This window comes from Daphnia carinata, chromosome 10, assembly GCF_022539665.2.
Source record: "Daphnia carinata strain CSIRO-1 chromosome 10, CSIRO_AGI_Dcar_HiC_V3, whole genome shotgun sequence".
Lineage (NCBI taxonomy): Eukaryota > Metazoa > Arthropoda > Branchiopoda > Diplostraca > Daphniidae > Daphnia > Daphnia carinata.
The window spans coordinates 7,979,825-7,993,415 of record NC_081340.1 but is presented as its reverse complement, the minus strand read 5'-3'; the positions used below and the strand labels follow the sequence as shown (position 1 = coordinate 7,993,415).

The following is a 13,591-nucleotide window of genomic DNA, read 5'->3' as shown; positions in this document are numbered from 1 at the left end:
TAATAGATTTAGATTTGACCACTAGATGGCAGATTATCAATACCCAAAATCAGACCTTTTCGCCTCTGTTACACAAGCCAGTAGGCCTTAATTTTAAAAGTACGTGTTGCACACCAAATAGCTAAAAAGTAAATAGATTTACAAAGGCCTGCATACCCTAGAAAATCTATTTTGTATTACAATTTACAACCCATGTTGACTTCTAGGTTGCAACCATTCAACCAGATGGTCTTTCTTGTACGTGATGACGCCGGGTTGAAATATGAGTTTACGTAAATTCAAAACACAGAAATGGCTATGGATTTTTGCCTTGCCTTTTTTTGTTCTTCTTTATTTACTTGCTATCTCTTTACCGAATGCTAATTCAGGTAACAATAATGTGGTTGAAAGACGGATTTTTTGGGTCTTTCTTAAGAAAATCCACCCATTTTTCAGATTCCTGCGACTGTTCCCACACTTCTCAAATACATCAGTTTCAAGCACAGGAGGCGGAAAATGAAATTTCGGATCATCATAACAGAAATCATCTTGCTGTCATTGTCCCATTTCGGGATAGGTTTGAGGAACTTATTGAATTTGTGCCTCATATGCACAAATTTCTCTCAAACCAAAGTGTATTCCATGATATTTTCATCATCAACCAAGTAATTGAATTTTCAAGCTTACTGCAGTTAATGTTATAACTGTTCTTTTTTTAGAGTGATAATTTCAGGTTCAATAGAGCTTCCTTAATAAATGTTGGGTTTCTCCATATCAGTCTGTTGGAGAAGTTTGACTACATCGCAATGCATGATGTAGACTTGCTTCCTGTCAATCCACAATTGAAATATGTTTTCCCTGGAGATGGGTTTGCTCTTCATATTGCTAGTCCGAAGCTTCATCCAAAGTACCACTGTACCGTATTTTTTGTTTTGCATTTCAAACCCTCTACTTTAAAAAAAAAATTTTCTTTGACTGAAGATGAAACATTTGTTGGTGGTATTTTGATTCTTACCATTAATGACTTTAAAAAATTAAATGGACTCAGCAACAAATATTGGGGATGGGGTCTTGAAGATGATGAGTTTTACCAAAGAATGAAACAAAGTGGCATAAAAATACTCAGACCTGACAATATAACGGAAAAAGAAAATTGTTTCAGGTAAAGTGAAATGCAATATTGGTTTTGACATTATGAAGTTTATCTTAACGTTCGATAAATAGGCATGTTCATGACAGCAAGAAACGTGTTCGTGATCAACAGAAGTGTTATGATCAGAAAACAGCATCTCGGAAGCGAGACAGAATTACTGGACTTTCTGACTTGTCCTATCGGATAGGTTCCATTTCATCATTACACATTGACGCTGCTCCTGCAACTTTAATTAATGTTTTCCTCGATTGTAACAAAACGCAGACGCCCTGGTGTAGCTGCCCATGAAAAAGTTCCTTCTAAGTTTGGTCAGTAAAAGAACCGTTTTATAAAAAAAAAAAATATTTTACTCATTTTAATTTAGACGCTAAATGCTTGTAAGTCATTGAGTCAATATGCGGAGAATGGCAATCGATTTGATAACAAAAAATCAGATTACGAGATTAGATTAGACGCCAAGAATTGTTAAACGCAAAAAAATATATAATATTCAAAAAATTTAACAACACAACAAAGTTTCAACCCCGCCACCTCCAATTTCCCAGCCCTCCCTTCCCTCCACCCTCTCCTCCTTCTCTAATTGTATATGCCATGTCGGATTCGCAAGATTCTTCACCTCATTGGATTACGCAACACTCAGCATCTTCATCACAACGGATTCGCAAGATTCTACATCACATCGCTTCTGACATCATCTACACCAAATGACAACGCTGGATATGCCTTCGAGAAAGAAGAGCCATGCCTACTATAGAGGGGCTAAAAATGGCACACTAAAAAAACAAACAATACATACGTACACCTACACGCATACAGACGTTTCACATCGATCTGTAGTAGCGTTCACTACATGTTGAAGATCGACCCACAAACTTAGGTAGAGAAGAGGTAATCGTAGGTTGTTGGTAAGTCTCCCCATGGCCACTAGGTTCATGGATGCAGGCAGCTAATCATCGGGATATATGACCCTCTTCGATACCAATAAGTTTTTGTTTTCCTTACTGTGTCTAAAACCAGTAGTGCGGCTAGCAGGTTAGTAGGTAGGCAGTCTAGTTTAAAGCATAACAATGATACAATTCCTGCACTCCAGTGTCCACAATTTAGTTTCCCTCTATAAGCCTCCGATCTAGCAGACGATACTGGATATATATCGTAATGCGCCACTTATTTGAAATTTTTGTAAGTCACTTGTTGAATGATCGTTGGTGAATTGCCACCTAGCGGATCTGTTCATAATGATCCTTTTCAACTAAGCAGAAGAAATTGCAAGGACACGAGTTAGTGGCTGTTGGATTTCATTGTTGACGAAGCAACTGCAAAAAAAAACGAAACGTTCAACGAATAACAGTAGTGTTTTCAGTTTAAGTTTAACACTGTTAAAACCCAACGACATTTGTCACAGGTCCATAGAACCTATGAAGAAAGTTCCCTTCATGGGATTTAGCAGCCGCGTTGTTCATGATTTCCATGAGGTTAGCACTCGATTTTCTATTCACATTTTTTATGCAATACACAAAATTTTATTGACTACCTTTGACATTTAATTTAATCCATCTTTTCAATTGTTTCAGGTAATGGATTATTCAGAGTTAACAGAACGCCTGCGTAAAACACTGTACTATGGCTCAGTTCCAAAAGCCTCCCATAGCCTCAATTCCAGCCTTCCGCTTACAAGTAGATGTTTTTTTGCAAAATAATTTGTGATTTAATTATTAAATGGTTTTTCTTCATTTAGATGTCTTGGTGGAAAGGTTTAGTGAGAGTGATAGCAACCTATTTTTGGAAAAACTTTGTTTTGAATATGCTGCTGAACTCTCAAGAGAAGCTTGCCTTTCACCTTGCTCCTTGGTTGTTGCCTTGATCTACTTGGAAAGACTCTGCCAGAATAACCCCAACTTTGTGTCCTCAATCCCTTCATCCAAACTCTTTTTAGTGTCTGTGGTAAGATCATTCATACTTAATATTCATACAAAAATGCAAACATCATGGAATTTATTGTTTAGATGGTTGCTTCTAAATTTCTAAATGATGAAGGAGAAGAGGATGAAGTTATCAACTCAGAATGGGCCAACAGTGCTAAAATAGATTTGAGCAATCTTAACCAAATTGAAAGACAATTCCTTCAAGCAATTGTAAGTCAACAATTGTTTACGTTACCTATTTGTTTATTTTTGTTTTGTTTACTTTTGTTTTGTTTACTGAGCATGCTCTCAGTTGTCTAAGACGCGTATTTCAGTTGTTCTAAACTCCTAGATGAAAAAAGGAAGCCAGCTAACATAATTCTCATGATTTTTGGGATAGGAATGGCGTCTTTTTGTAGACGACCAAGATTTTGCCGAAGCTCTGGCTAGGATCGAGTTCCGCGTGGCGCAACGTGAGAGCTTGAAGCGTGGATGGCTTACTTACACGGATTTGGATATTCTAGCTCGACAGAAATTGCTGTCAGATACTTGGGATGTTGTCTACGACCTGGTTATAAACGTCTCTGTTGCGTGCATGACAGCGTATTTGGCTAGTTTGGTCACGCTGGTTGGGTCTGCAATTGTCGTTTCTTCCTTACCTTGGAACAGTTGTTCTAGCCCGTCTTCGGCAACATCTCTCACACAATCGGCATCACTAAATCCGAATTATGGAACAAGCTCTGTCAATGCAAGTTCTGATTTGCAATCCGATATTGACTTTGTCGATCGTAATAGCGAATCCTATTTTGTTGATTCAGCTATATCAGATTTTGCCTTCCAATATCCTGATCTAGATTCAGATACATTCCTGAAGGATTTTACTGCAGTTGCTCTAGGTTCTTTCTCTCACCTTCCCAAACCGCCTTTTGTGATGTCTAACGAGACATCCATCAGTGTTCATATAAAAAATTTTACCAGCCCTTTTTTGTACCTCCAACACAGTTACTGCGCTTTGGTTAGTTTAATAATTGGATTTCACAGTGATCTATACGCTCTCCCTCCACTCTGTCTGACTCTTGCTTCTTGAATTCCGTAGCATGGTTTTCTTTGGTTTGATAATTTTATTTACATTAGTTAATCGAACTTACATTGCTTATTCCGTATCATGTCGGCTGTTTCCATTAACTGCTGTACTCTGTTGACGTCTATTTCTTGGTTCCAGCTGCGTATACCGATTTTATCAACAGATGAGACTTTATCAACATGTAAACAGTCTTACGTTGGAATAAATGTAATACCTTCCATAACGTTTAAAATCAGAGCCAACTATTAGCGCGTGTGCTTCCGCATAATTCGCCAAATTGGAGGACGTTACACCAGATCCAGCCATTATAGGTAGATTGACAGTTTTGGCAACGTCTGCCGTATTCATAGGTAAATATAAACGGACAACTGAACATGCTATGCTGATAGATTTACCTTTGAAATCAGAAGGGATTGCTGGATCGCCCGTGCACTGACCAGTTAGAATAACTCCATCCGCCATGAAAAATTCGGCAGCTTTGGCTGTCTCTGCCAATGAAACGTCACTTGTAATCGAATGCGCACTAATACAAATAAAAAATATTAAGTTTATACTTTGGACACTCAAATTTTTTAAATGATGAAAAGAAACCTATGTTTCTTCTTAATGTCGCAGTAAATTTGAACGTTCTCAGCTCCTATCGTTTTTCGGAATCTCAGCAGTGGTCCAGCACATGAATCTATGTAACCCTCATCAGCAACATGACCAAAAACAAAACCTTCACACCGAACAAAATCAAATCCAGCAGCATCTGCTATTGCTATTGCCTCCTTGTTTCCAGCAGCTAATACCTGTAGATGTGCCAATCATACTATCGACTGGAATTGCATTTTAAACAATTCTCTGCTACAGCTTTACCTGAATGCCACAAGGTGTGTTAGGTAAGATTTGTTTAACATCTGAGCAGATCCTAGTCATGGCGGCAATAATCTCTGGACTGATTGGACCCTTGACATAAGGTATATCATGCATATTCTCGACTATTATTCCATCCTGATTTAGAACACCACACTTTAGAATAGAACTTTACATTGTAAAATCTATGTTGAAGATTGCATATGATACCAAGTTATATTGCAAATAAAGCTCAGCTTCTCTACATGCAATGTCTCGTATAGCACCTATACTCAAAGAAGATTTCGGTGTTCCTGCGTATTGTTAATGCCACGGACAATGCCACAGTTAGGCAAATACATATTATATGTTGAATAAGATCCTTAAAAAGTAAGAAACTACCTGGCAACGCTCGAAGATGGATCATGCCAATTATGTTACAAAATGGGTGTTTGAAAAGGCGCCGGAATCGATCCATGGTGAAAAATGTAATCAAGATAAACCAGTGATGTTATTGTGTTACTCTCTATCGATTTGAAACAACTGAAGATCAATTACGTCTGCTTTTCCACGAACACGAGTAAGGAAAGTCTAAGTGTCAAACCGAGTCTAACTATTATAAATCCAAAAGCTGGTGATCAAATGTCTACAAAAACTATATTCTGGTTTACTGCTGGTACTTAACATTGTTTTTAATGCATACCTTTTCTTTTTGGAGTGCTATTAAATGATTATGGTTGATGAATTTTGTCACTAATGAAGATCCTCAATCGCCCATGCTTATTTTTTCCTTTTCCAGCTTATTTTAAAATATAAAATAGGGTAGATGAAATTTCATTTTAAGTTCTTTTTTCTTTTTGGGTGTCAATGAATAAAACTGTATGGTTATAATGTCTGCTTTTTTACGATTTGTTTGTAATAAAAAAACATTCAGTCAGCAAACCTTATGAAATAAAACAGACTTTGGCCTAGAAAGTAGTATGTAGAAATCAGTCAAGAACAAAAGATGACCGTGGTTAGCAAAATAGCTCGATTGTTTTTCTGGAAGCAAGTATCCAAATATTATGTATGTTTAGCTTTTTCTGATTGTTTATTGTATCAGCCCACTGCCATTTCTTCTGCTGTTTCCATCTCGCAAGTTCTTACTCATTCTTACTTATTCTTATTTTCTAAATCAAGAATATTTTCATTATTCCTAATTCTAAATGATGTTTATTTTTTATGGTTGTACTTACTTTCTAGAACCCTTGGTTTGTTTGGAAAAAGGAGTTTGTCCAAATTGAGGAACGGCATTTCCACGACGACAGAGACAGCAAATGAAATGAAGAAGGCAATCATGAGAATCCCAAGGTATGTTGTACCGAAAATCAATTCAGTAAAATAGAAAGGTTTGCGTAAGTGAGATGCATATGCTCTGATGAAATTGAAGTGAATCAGATAGACGGCATAGCTCAGCCTACTGAACGGCAGAAACAATTTCCACGACAAAAATCGATGGATAATACCTGTCGTGATCAAAGATAAACTGTAAAACGATACAGTTTCAATGTAAGTAGCTAGATTTTGACAGACCTCCGTATCCGTGAGTACAGGCAAATATGATCCAACCAACAGTGATTGCCCATGCCGAGTGATGAAGAGCCCCATACAAAACCCGAACGAATGGGTTGATGATCGGCACCGTCTTTTCATCCAGATATGGGTATATTCCGTAAGTTACTAGAGACCCAATTATTGCGGCTGAAATCCAACCTGTAGCTATTAGACTCTGCAAGTAAAATCACACGGTCATATTCGTTCTTTAAGTCCATATCTTAAGAAGGAAAAATACTTTGTTGATGTGAATTCTCTTATCTTTTGTCTTGTGGAGTAACCAGCCAAGAAGAATTCCTATCATGTATGGTGGAATCCTAGCGAATGTTTCCATGTAGTGCCGTTGCGAATATACATCGATCCTCGAGAGTTCTGACCTAAAAATGCCAAAGTCGAACGGCTTTGCGTGATCCCGTCTTCATTAAAATATCAATTAAAAAGTTACGATCTTAGCCAAATAATAGTTGGTGGTAGGTCGTAAACAATAAAGGTCATGGCCGAGATTCCCAAAAACAGCAGCAAGCAGAATACGGTCCAAATGAATCCGACCCTCTTCCACCGCCAGAGTGGATAAATAAATAGTGGACTAATCCAGAACATTTGCATGTCACAAGAAAGATACCACGATTCAGCGAATCCATAAGCTGGGCTGGTAAATCGGTGGGGATTTACGTAGTTGTTGATGTACAGCATTTGCGCCCAAAAGTTTTCTCGAACGCTCTGGCTAATTCTTTGCACAAAATGCCAGTCGGGTCCAGTTCCGATGTAAGGCCAAAGTGTTGCTAAAAATGCAAGCACAGCGGCGTACACTGGAGTCAACCTTACACACATTGATCTGAACTTTACCAAATTAATTTTTACGGCGCAAAGGGAATTGAGTACCTCATGTACCGTCGGACGTAGAATCTCTTGATGTTAAAATAGCCACGATTCAAATCCAACTGGCGCATTTGAGTAAAGGAAACCAAAAGGCCACTTAGTAAAAAGAAAGTGTCAACACCAAATAATCCGTTTGCGACAAACTGAAATTCCCATCGTAAGGAATTCTGAAAAAGAAATTGTGTGTAAATTTGCCATTCTTTTGCTTTGCAATCTCGCAACTTGTCTTCTTTAAAACATAGATCAACTTTACAGGGACACTTACTTGAAGAACCATTTTTTTATTGTAGCTCAGGCGCAGAAAGGTGCTTGCCCCAGCCAAATGGATTAATACAATCCAACACGTCGTCAAAATTCGCACCCCGTGCAAACACGATAAACTATCCTCTGCATCATCTTCAGTCGAAAATAGCATTGTGCAATTCTTTTTGGCGGAGAAACAATGTAGCATCTGAAGTGCAAACGCTCTTTGCGAAGTTTTTCGATCTTCGATGATCCATATATCGTACATTGTTGCTACAACGACAGTAATGCCCAATGCACAAAATACTAATCTGCGAAAGAAATTCTGAAAGTTACATCAAGTTACCGAAACGGAAAAACTTTACCACGAAGACTTACAATACGCCGAGGCTAAGGTTATCCAATGTAGCGCCATTAGCATCGATTTTCTCTTGAGTATAGCAGTAAGTTTCATCCGAATTGACTACTATTAAGAATTTTTTACCCTTGGTGATGCGATGTCCGACACGGTGAACAAGTGCAGAGCGCAAATCACTTGCACTGCAAGTAGACGGCAGGCAAAAACCAACGCTGGGGGTTTGATAATCTGACAAGCTTTCGTTTGGTTCATTGGAATCCTCAACATTGCTCGATGGAGTCATGAAGTCTGTTTGTTGGTTGCCAATATTTTTTTCTTCTTTCAGGCCAAAAAAGACGGTGCAGTATTGTCCTTTGAATGGGATTCCGTCCGATTGTACAGAGACACATGCATCAAACAATCCGGGCTCGTGGTGAACGTCGCTGCTTCCTTCTATGTAAATCAGATCTTCCACCAATCTTCCCGACGATTCGTACACTACAACAAAGTAACAATGTGCATCACCCACTTTAGGAAATCTAAGTCAGGTAAATATGTCTCATTTTTGTACTTACTCTTTACTGCCCACGATTGTCGATTGCGGAGCGCTGTTAGAAATTCTTGTGTGTGTTGGAGGCATTTTTCACTGACGTTCGATGCGACTGATGCTGTGGGAACACTTGAATCAATCCACCACTCATCAAGTCGGATGTCAGCAATTTGTGACACCAGGCCATTAATTATTGGCACGTTAAAAAAGGAAACAACTAAAAAGAAAACAGGCGACCGACTAGTCGGCATAATGTAGTTCTTTTTCTTTCCTGTTCTTTTTTTAAAACTGTATTTGACCTATTGGCTACAGCGGAAAACCTGCAAAATAGAAACTGATTTCGATCATGTCATAAATTTGGTTCCGCTTCTTTTTTCGGTGGTCAGAGACACTTAATTCTCGGCTCCTGAATTCTTATTTCTTTACCTTTTCTGCTGTTGAATAATTCATTGCCAAATGTCTCTCAACTTACGATTTTTGTTGATATTATTTCAGGAGAGACTAAATGATACTGACCGGCGTGAAAACCACAGCTCCTCGTGCTGGTTAAGTCCCCTCAAATGTCCCTGTAGAATGTGGCTGCATCTTTACCGGATACTTCCTGAAGTGAGCAACGAATTGTCTAGCTAGTTCCTTTGATATCTAATATTAGATATCAAAAAGGAGACTATTTTCAGCTTCTCCCAGTGCCAAGTTGGCAGAATGCTTGATTTAAATTGCCTGCCAAGTCGGCTGAAAACCGATTTTTCTTTTTTCGATTTTTATTTTCCTTCAAACGTCAGCAATCGGCCAATTTGAATTCGGACAGATCCGTTTTGCTCTGATTAGACGACCGAGTCTTGATTGGCCATTTAACTTGGTATTCCAAATGCAGGTAATGTAGAATGACATTTCTTCAATTATGCTTAGCCAATGATATTTTTGTTTTGTTTTGTAGAATGGAGTATTCATTTACAATCGCGATTTGACGTTGAAAAATGTATCGATCAATGAGAACAGATTTCAAAGTTAAGTTAGATCACGTCATGCATAGGTGCATGACGCTTTGCGTATTACTTGACCACCGCTGCGTTATTTAGGTAATTTGCTACCTGTGATAAAATTGTTATCTTTGGTAAAACAATGTGTTAATTCACCGTAAAAACTTGATGTTTTCTTTTATAATGCTCCAAAGTCAACGAGCCAAAATACATCTGTCATAGTTGCGTGCAGGACAACAGCTGAATTATCAAACGCGTAAGTACATATTCCTCTTCTTGCAATTTTTCGACGATATCAAAATGGTCTAACTTATCCATCACTTTACAGTGAACATCTGTGAATCCAGCACGCATCTGAGCCTAATAAACCCATATTTAACAGATGCAAATGAAAACGAAATCAGGTGCCATTATACCTGTGCGTACGTTAATGTTTGACGTTTGAACTCGGGAGGATCGTTTTCCCCTACCACCAATAGCTGTTTTATGTTACGAACTCTTTCCATCGATTGGCTAAAACATCGCAGAGGACTAAGGCTCTTCGCTGCGTCCCTTTATGGATACACTTATTGCGGTACTAAAGGTAGAATAATTAACATTTGTGTAAGTTAATTTACCTGTCTAACTGTAGAGGTATATTCATGGTTGTGTCAATCAGGGGAACCACATCAAATACTCCACTAATATGCACCATACCATGCAGAAAGTTCAAATTGGGTTCTTTATTTTGCCATTCACTATCATGGAGTAACATTGCTGCCAAATGGGAACCAGCTGAATGTCCAGCAATCACTACAGACCTGACGGTAAACACAAAAAAGGTAAACAATATCACAGTAGCAAGTTGCATCAAGTTTCTCACTGGTACCTTGAACCACGTTCTGCAGCCCATTTCAGAATAGCTGATACAGCCAGCTGGATTTCTAATATAATTTCCTTTAAACAAACTGCAACAGAAGAATTTGTGGTGAGGCAAATCTACAATTGGTCGATTCAAATTAAACTGTTTGGAACCAACCTTTCGGAGCCAATTCATATCCAATAATTGCAACAACATGTCCAGCTTTGTGCTGTGGAGCAACGCTATAGGCGGAAATGCTGCGATCCAATGCCTGCCAATAGCCTCCATGAATGTAGACAAATACCGGTGCATCTACAAATTTAGGTGACGTTTAATAACTGACTTTAAACGAAATGCAATAACTCACCTTTAGGTAACTCTTCGGCCCCAAAAATGTCAAATTTCTCCCCTTGCCGTATCCCGTAGGAAATGTCCAATTGGCAAGAAACTTCTTGTTTCACCTGAGTACTAACTGTATCACCGAGGAAATAAAAAATAATCTCAACAAACGTTGGATGTAACCCATACATAGGGATAGACAGCAGACGAATGCTACGTTTTTTCTAAACAACATCGAAACGAAGTAAAAGGTAAACAGCATTTGGATAATCATATGAGTGCTAGATGCGCCACTATAATCGGTTTCCAAAAGTAAACGTTAAAACGGGCCCTAGTCTCGCATTTACGCCAAGGTACTATGGCCTTCCGTTTTCTTACAATTAAAATATTATCTTGCAGCAACAAACAGCGTACAAGCGTTAGGGTTACGATGGTTAATAATTGCCTTTGAAGCAACAGGCCTGAGATCAATCTCCGGCCAACGCAACTGACTTTTTGAATGTTGCGTTATGCATTCTTTCACGCAACGGCGTTTTACATGCGTTCACATTAGTGTCCCACATATTTCTATATAGTTGATCTCTTTTAATTACCATTATTTACCTTGAGTTACTAGTTTAACATGGTGATCCAGAACCCAATCCGCTGGCCCTCTAAGAGACCATTTGCTAGGCGAATATTCGTCTTCTAGTTTCTATAGAATTGGGCAAAAAAGATGTTATTAGCTTATCTAAGGGTAAAAGACAGGGGGTTTCTTAGAATTATTTGTTTGTTTTACTTGCTTGTCCCAAGATGACCACTCTTCTGGTTCCATAGTAAAATGTAAGCTGCGTAGTTGTTGGAACACGTCTGTCTTTAGTTTGTAAAAAGATAACTTTGAACTGTAGCCGTCAGCCAAAATGGCCATGGACTCGAAGAAGACCTTGAAATGCTATGTTTATAGTACATAACAGTTCCTTGTACGGTTTCTATATTGTGTTAGGTTACATTCATGATGCCAACGTCGGCTTCGACTCTACTAGCATGAACAAATATTAGATGGGAAAATCCAGCATTTTGATTTTACAGACGTCAGGTTGCATGACGAGTCGCTGAGCCAGAAGGATCAAGGATGTTATTACTTAGTTAAAGTTTTCTTTTCCTCCATATCTGTGACTTTGTTGTTCACAAGTAGCTATCCCACATTGAAATGGGAAAAAAATAATGAACATTAATGGCATTGGGTTTTACATTATAGAAAAATGTTCAACCGGTGGCTGATAAGTGATATCTTGATTGAAATCTGGCATCATTGTTTTTCTAACTTGTTTACAAAATCTGTGAATTATTATATTTATTGCTATTCTAAATTAATTAGATGATGATAATGTTTTAAAAAAGAAAATAGATAAAATTTAAAATAAAACAGATCCTGATTAGTAATCAAAGAAAAATTTGTCAACGTCGTTTGTCACAATACAACATTGTCTTGGCGCCATAAACTTCAGCAGTACGATTGTGGGAATGGCTGCTCGATGAGAGAGTACGAATTGTTCGTGAAGATTGATTATCGAAACAACATTGTAAAAGTAACATATATTTTTTACATAACAGAAAAATAACTAGTGTTGCTAGGTGACATCATGTGACGATATATTCGTATTGAACATGTGGTACTGCTCTGATAAAACAATTTTCTTGTAAATTCAAGAATTGACTATACTTTTTGGCGCCTGATTGCTAGTTTCCACGAAACAGTTCCACGTATTCCAGAATGACGTTTGGGCTGGTGAAATTTTCACGAATGAGCAACTTTTTAATAAGGAAATTAAGTGCTGCCAGGAAATGCTTGCTGCTCAGTGGCCATGCTGATTACTGACATTAATCCAAACTTTCAAGATCTCCGTTTCCAGCAACAGAACCAAGCCCTGCTGACTTTACTTGTTTCAACGACAAGGGTAAGTCTCTCATGTTGCCTTTTTCCATAGTTTTTAATCTGCAATGTTAGACCTGCTACGGCAGTAATGGTTTTCACAGTAGCCAAGTTATCAGACATGACTCATTAATGAAATGAGCTTGTTCATCATGTTCATCAGCTGTAGGCTGTATTCTGCTGTGGCTTACATGTTAGTGCATTCAAAAGAAATGGGGCTGGCAAATTTTTTCATATTCAACAGAGAGTTTCAGAAATTGTGACAACTGTGTATCACTGTTGCAGAACTATTTGTTAATAATCCCTTGAGGTATCCATGGTGTTTTAATCGTTCCAACGAGTGTCGTGTCTAAATGTTTTCCTTTTGTTTTTCTTATCCTTTTCCATGAAAAGTTTCCACTTACTGTTGCAGTGGGGATGCACATTTGAAAATGTGAAACGTTGAGTCTACCTACTTTTTTAAATCCCCATTTTTGTTTTCATGAAAGGCATGTAGAGAGTAACGTCTTGGTCTCGTCGAACTGATTTTCAGAGAAAACTTTTTGTTCACTTGAGTGTCGTATCACGAAGTTATGGAAATCAATTTTTATCTTATAATCATCCCATCAACTTATGAATTTCCACTTGGATGGTTATTACCACCTAGCAAGTGGCTTTCGGTTGCCTTGACTACGCATCCTTTTGAATTTGAAATTGAGTTTACTCGACTTTGCAAGAAGATGTGATTTGGTTAGTGCCACTGATAAAGAAACTCAGGATCGAGAGGCGCGTTTCTGGTCCTATGTTGCCTATATACTTACGTGTTAGGTCCATCTGTTGATTCTTCGGAACTCGACTTGACATTTGGATACCGTGTACAAGTGGCCGAGGAATGGATTCTATTTTCTTGAAGTGTGTGCCCCATCGGAAGTTGATCTGGTCCCCTTGGAGCCAAGCTGTTGGTCGGGTAAAATGAGATTGAAAGTA

At 38.2% G+C, this 13,591-nt stretch overlaps 4 protein-coding genes and 2 long non-coding RNA genes across 8 annotated transcripts in view; 3 read left to right on the top strand and 3 right to left on the bottom strand.

Annotated features, from left to right (window-relative positions):
* Positions 1-209: 209 nt before the first annotated feature.
* LOC130701472 (uncharacterized) lies at positions 210-4,340 on the top strand. Its single transcript, XM_057523454.2, has 8 exons — positions 210-368; positions 436-644; positions 699-894; positions 961-1,115; positions 2,704-2,806; positions 2,868-3,073; positions 3,136-3,264; positions 3,434-4,340. Exons 1-8 carry the CDS (start codon positions 263-265, stop codon positions 4,118-4,120), a joined length of 1,791 nt encoding a protein of 596 aa, XP_057379437.1. The 5' UTR covers positions 210-262; the 3' UTR covers positions 4,121-4,340.
* LOC130701450 (uncharacterized protein F13E9.13, mitochondrial-like) lies at positions 4,135-5,498 on the bottom strand. The gene is made up of 7 exons (XM_057523431.2): positions 5,354-5,498; positions 5,183-5,265; positions 4,976-5,110; positions 4,709-4,908; positions 4,513-4,640; positions 4,332-4,452; positions 4,135-4,255 (listed from the first exon to the last, which is right to left on the bottom strand). Exons 1-7 carry the CDS (start codon positions 5,427-5,429, stop codon positions 4,168-4,170), a joined length of 831 nt encoding a protein of 276 aa, XP_057379414.1. The 5' UTR covers positions 5,430-5,498; the 3' UTR covers positions 4,135-4,167.
* Positions 5,482-9,444, top strand: LOC130701479 (uncharacterized). The gene is made up of 5 exons (XR_009004057.2): positions 5,482-5,627; positions 6,194-6,301; positions 8,350-8,551; positions 9,049-9,159; positions 9,336-9,444. It is a non-coding gene; the product is annotated as an uncharacterized LOC130701479 (long non-coding RNA).
* Positions 5,969-8,819, bottom strand: LOC130701412 (nose resistant to fluoxetine protein 6-like). 2 transcript variants are annotated; one of them, XM_057523379.2, is made up of 9 exons: positions 8,579-8,819; positions 8,045-8,501; positions 7,689-7,977; positions 7,427-7,590; positions 6,990-7,364; positions 6,783-6,921; positions 6,524-6,719; positions 6,187-6,456; positions 5,969-6,120 (listed from the first exon to the last, which is right to left on the bottom strand). In XM_057523379.2, exons 1-9 carry the CDS (start codon positions 8,802-8,804, stop codon positions 6,104-6,106), a joined length of 2,133 nt encoding a protein of 710 aa, XP_057379362.1. In that variant the 5' UTR covers positions 8,805-8,819; the 3' UTR covers positions 5,969-6,103. The 2 variants fall into 2 exon arrangements, with proteins under 2 accessions (XP_057379362.1, XP_057379361.1); XM_057523378.2 differs by having other exon boundaries at positions 5,994-6,106; positions 6,183-6,456.
* A 214-nt stretch (positions 9,445-9,658) lies between the features above and the next one.
* On the top strand, positions 9,659-10,325 carry LOC132088427 (uncharacterized). The gene is made up of 3 exons (XR_009421996.1): positions 9,659-9,789; positions 9,862-10,116; positions 10,192-10,325. It is a non-coding gene; the product is annotated as an uncharacterized LOC132088427 (long non-coding RNA).
* LOC130701439 (kynurenine formamidase-like) overlaps positions 9,692-13,591 on the bottom strand; it is a 33,618-nt gene continuing 29,718 nt past the window's right edge. Inside the window, exons 2-9 of one of the 2 annotated variants that reach the window (XM_057523420.1) lie at positions 11,492-11,553; positions 11,317-11,407; positions 10,742-10,846; positions 10,552-10,686; positions 10,402-10,480; positions 10,151-10,333; positions 9,950-10,085; positions 9,692-9,893 (exon numbers count right to left, since the gene is read on the bottom strand). In XM_057523420.1, the coding sequence (XP_057379403.1) occupies positions 9,750-9,893; positions 9,950-10,085; positions 10,151-10,333; positions 10,402-10,480; positions 10,552-10,686; positions 10,742-10,846; positions 11,317-11,407; positions 11,492-11,527 (909 nt within the window). In that variant the 5' untranslated portion in view covers positions 11,528-11,553 and the 3' untranslated portion in view covers positions 9,692-9,749. Of the gene's footprint in view, positions 9,894-9,949; positions 10,086-10,150; positions 10,334-10,401; positions 10,481-10,551; positions 10,687-10,741; positions 10,847-11,316; positions 11,408-11,491; positions 11,734-13,591 lie in introns of those variants that run through there. The other variant, XM_057523419.2, reaches the window with a different exon arrangement.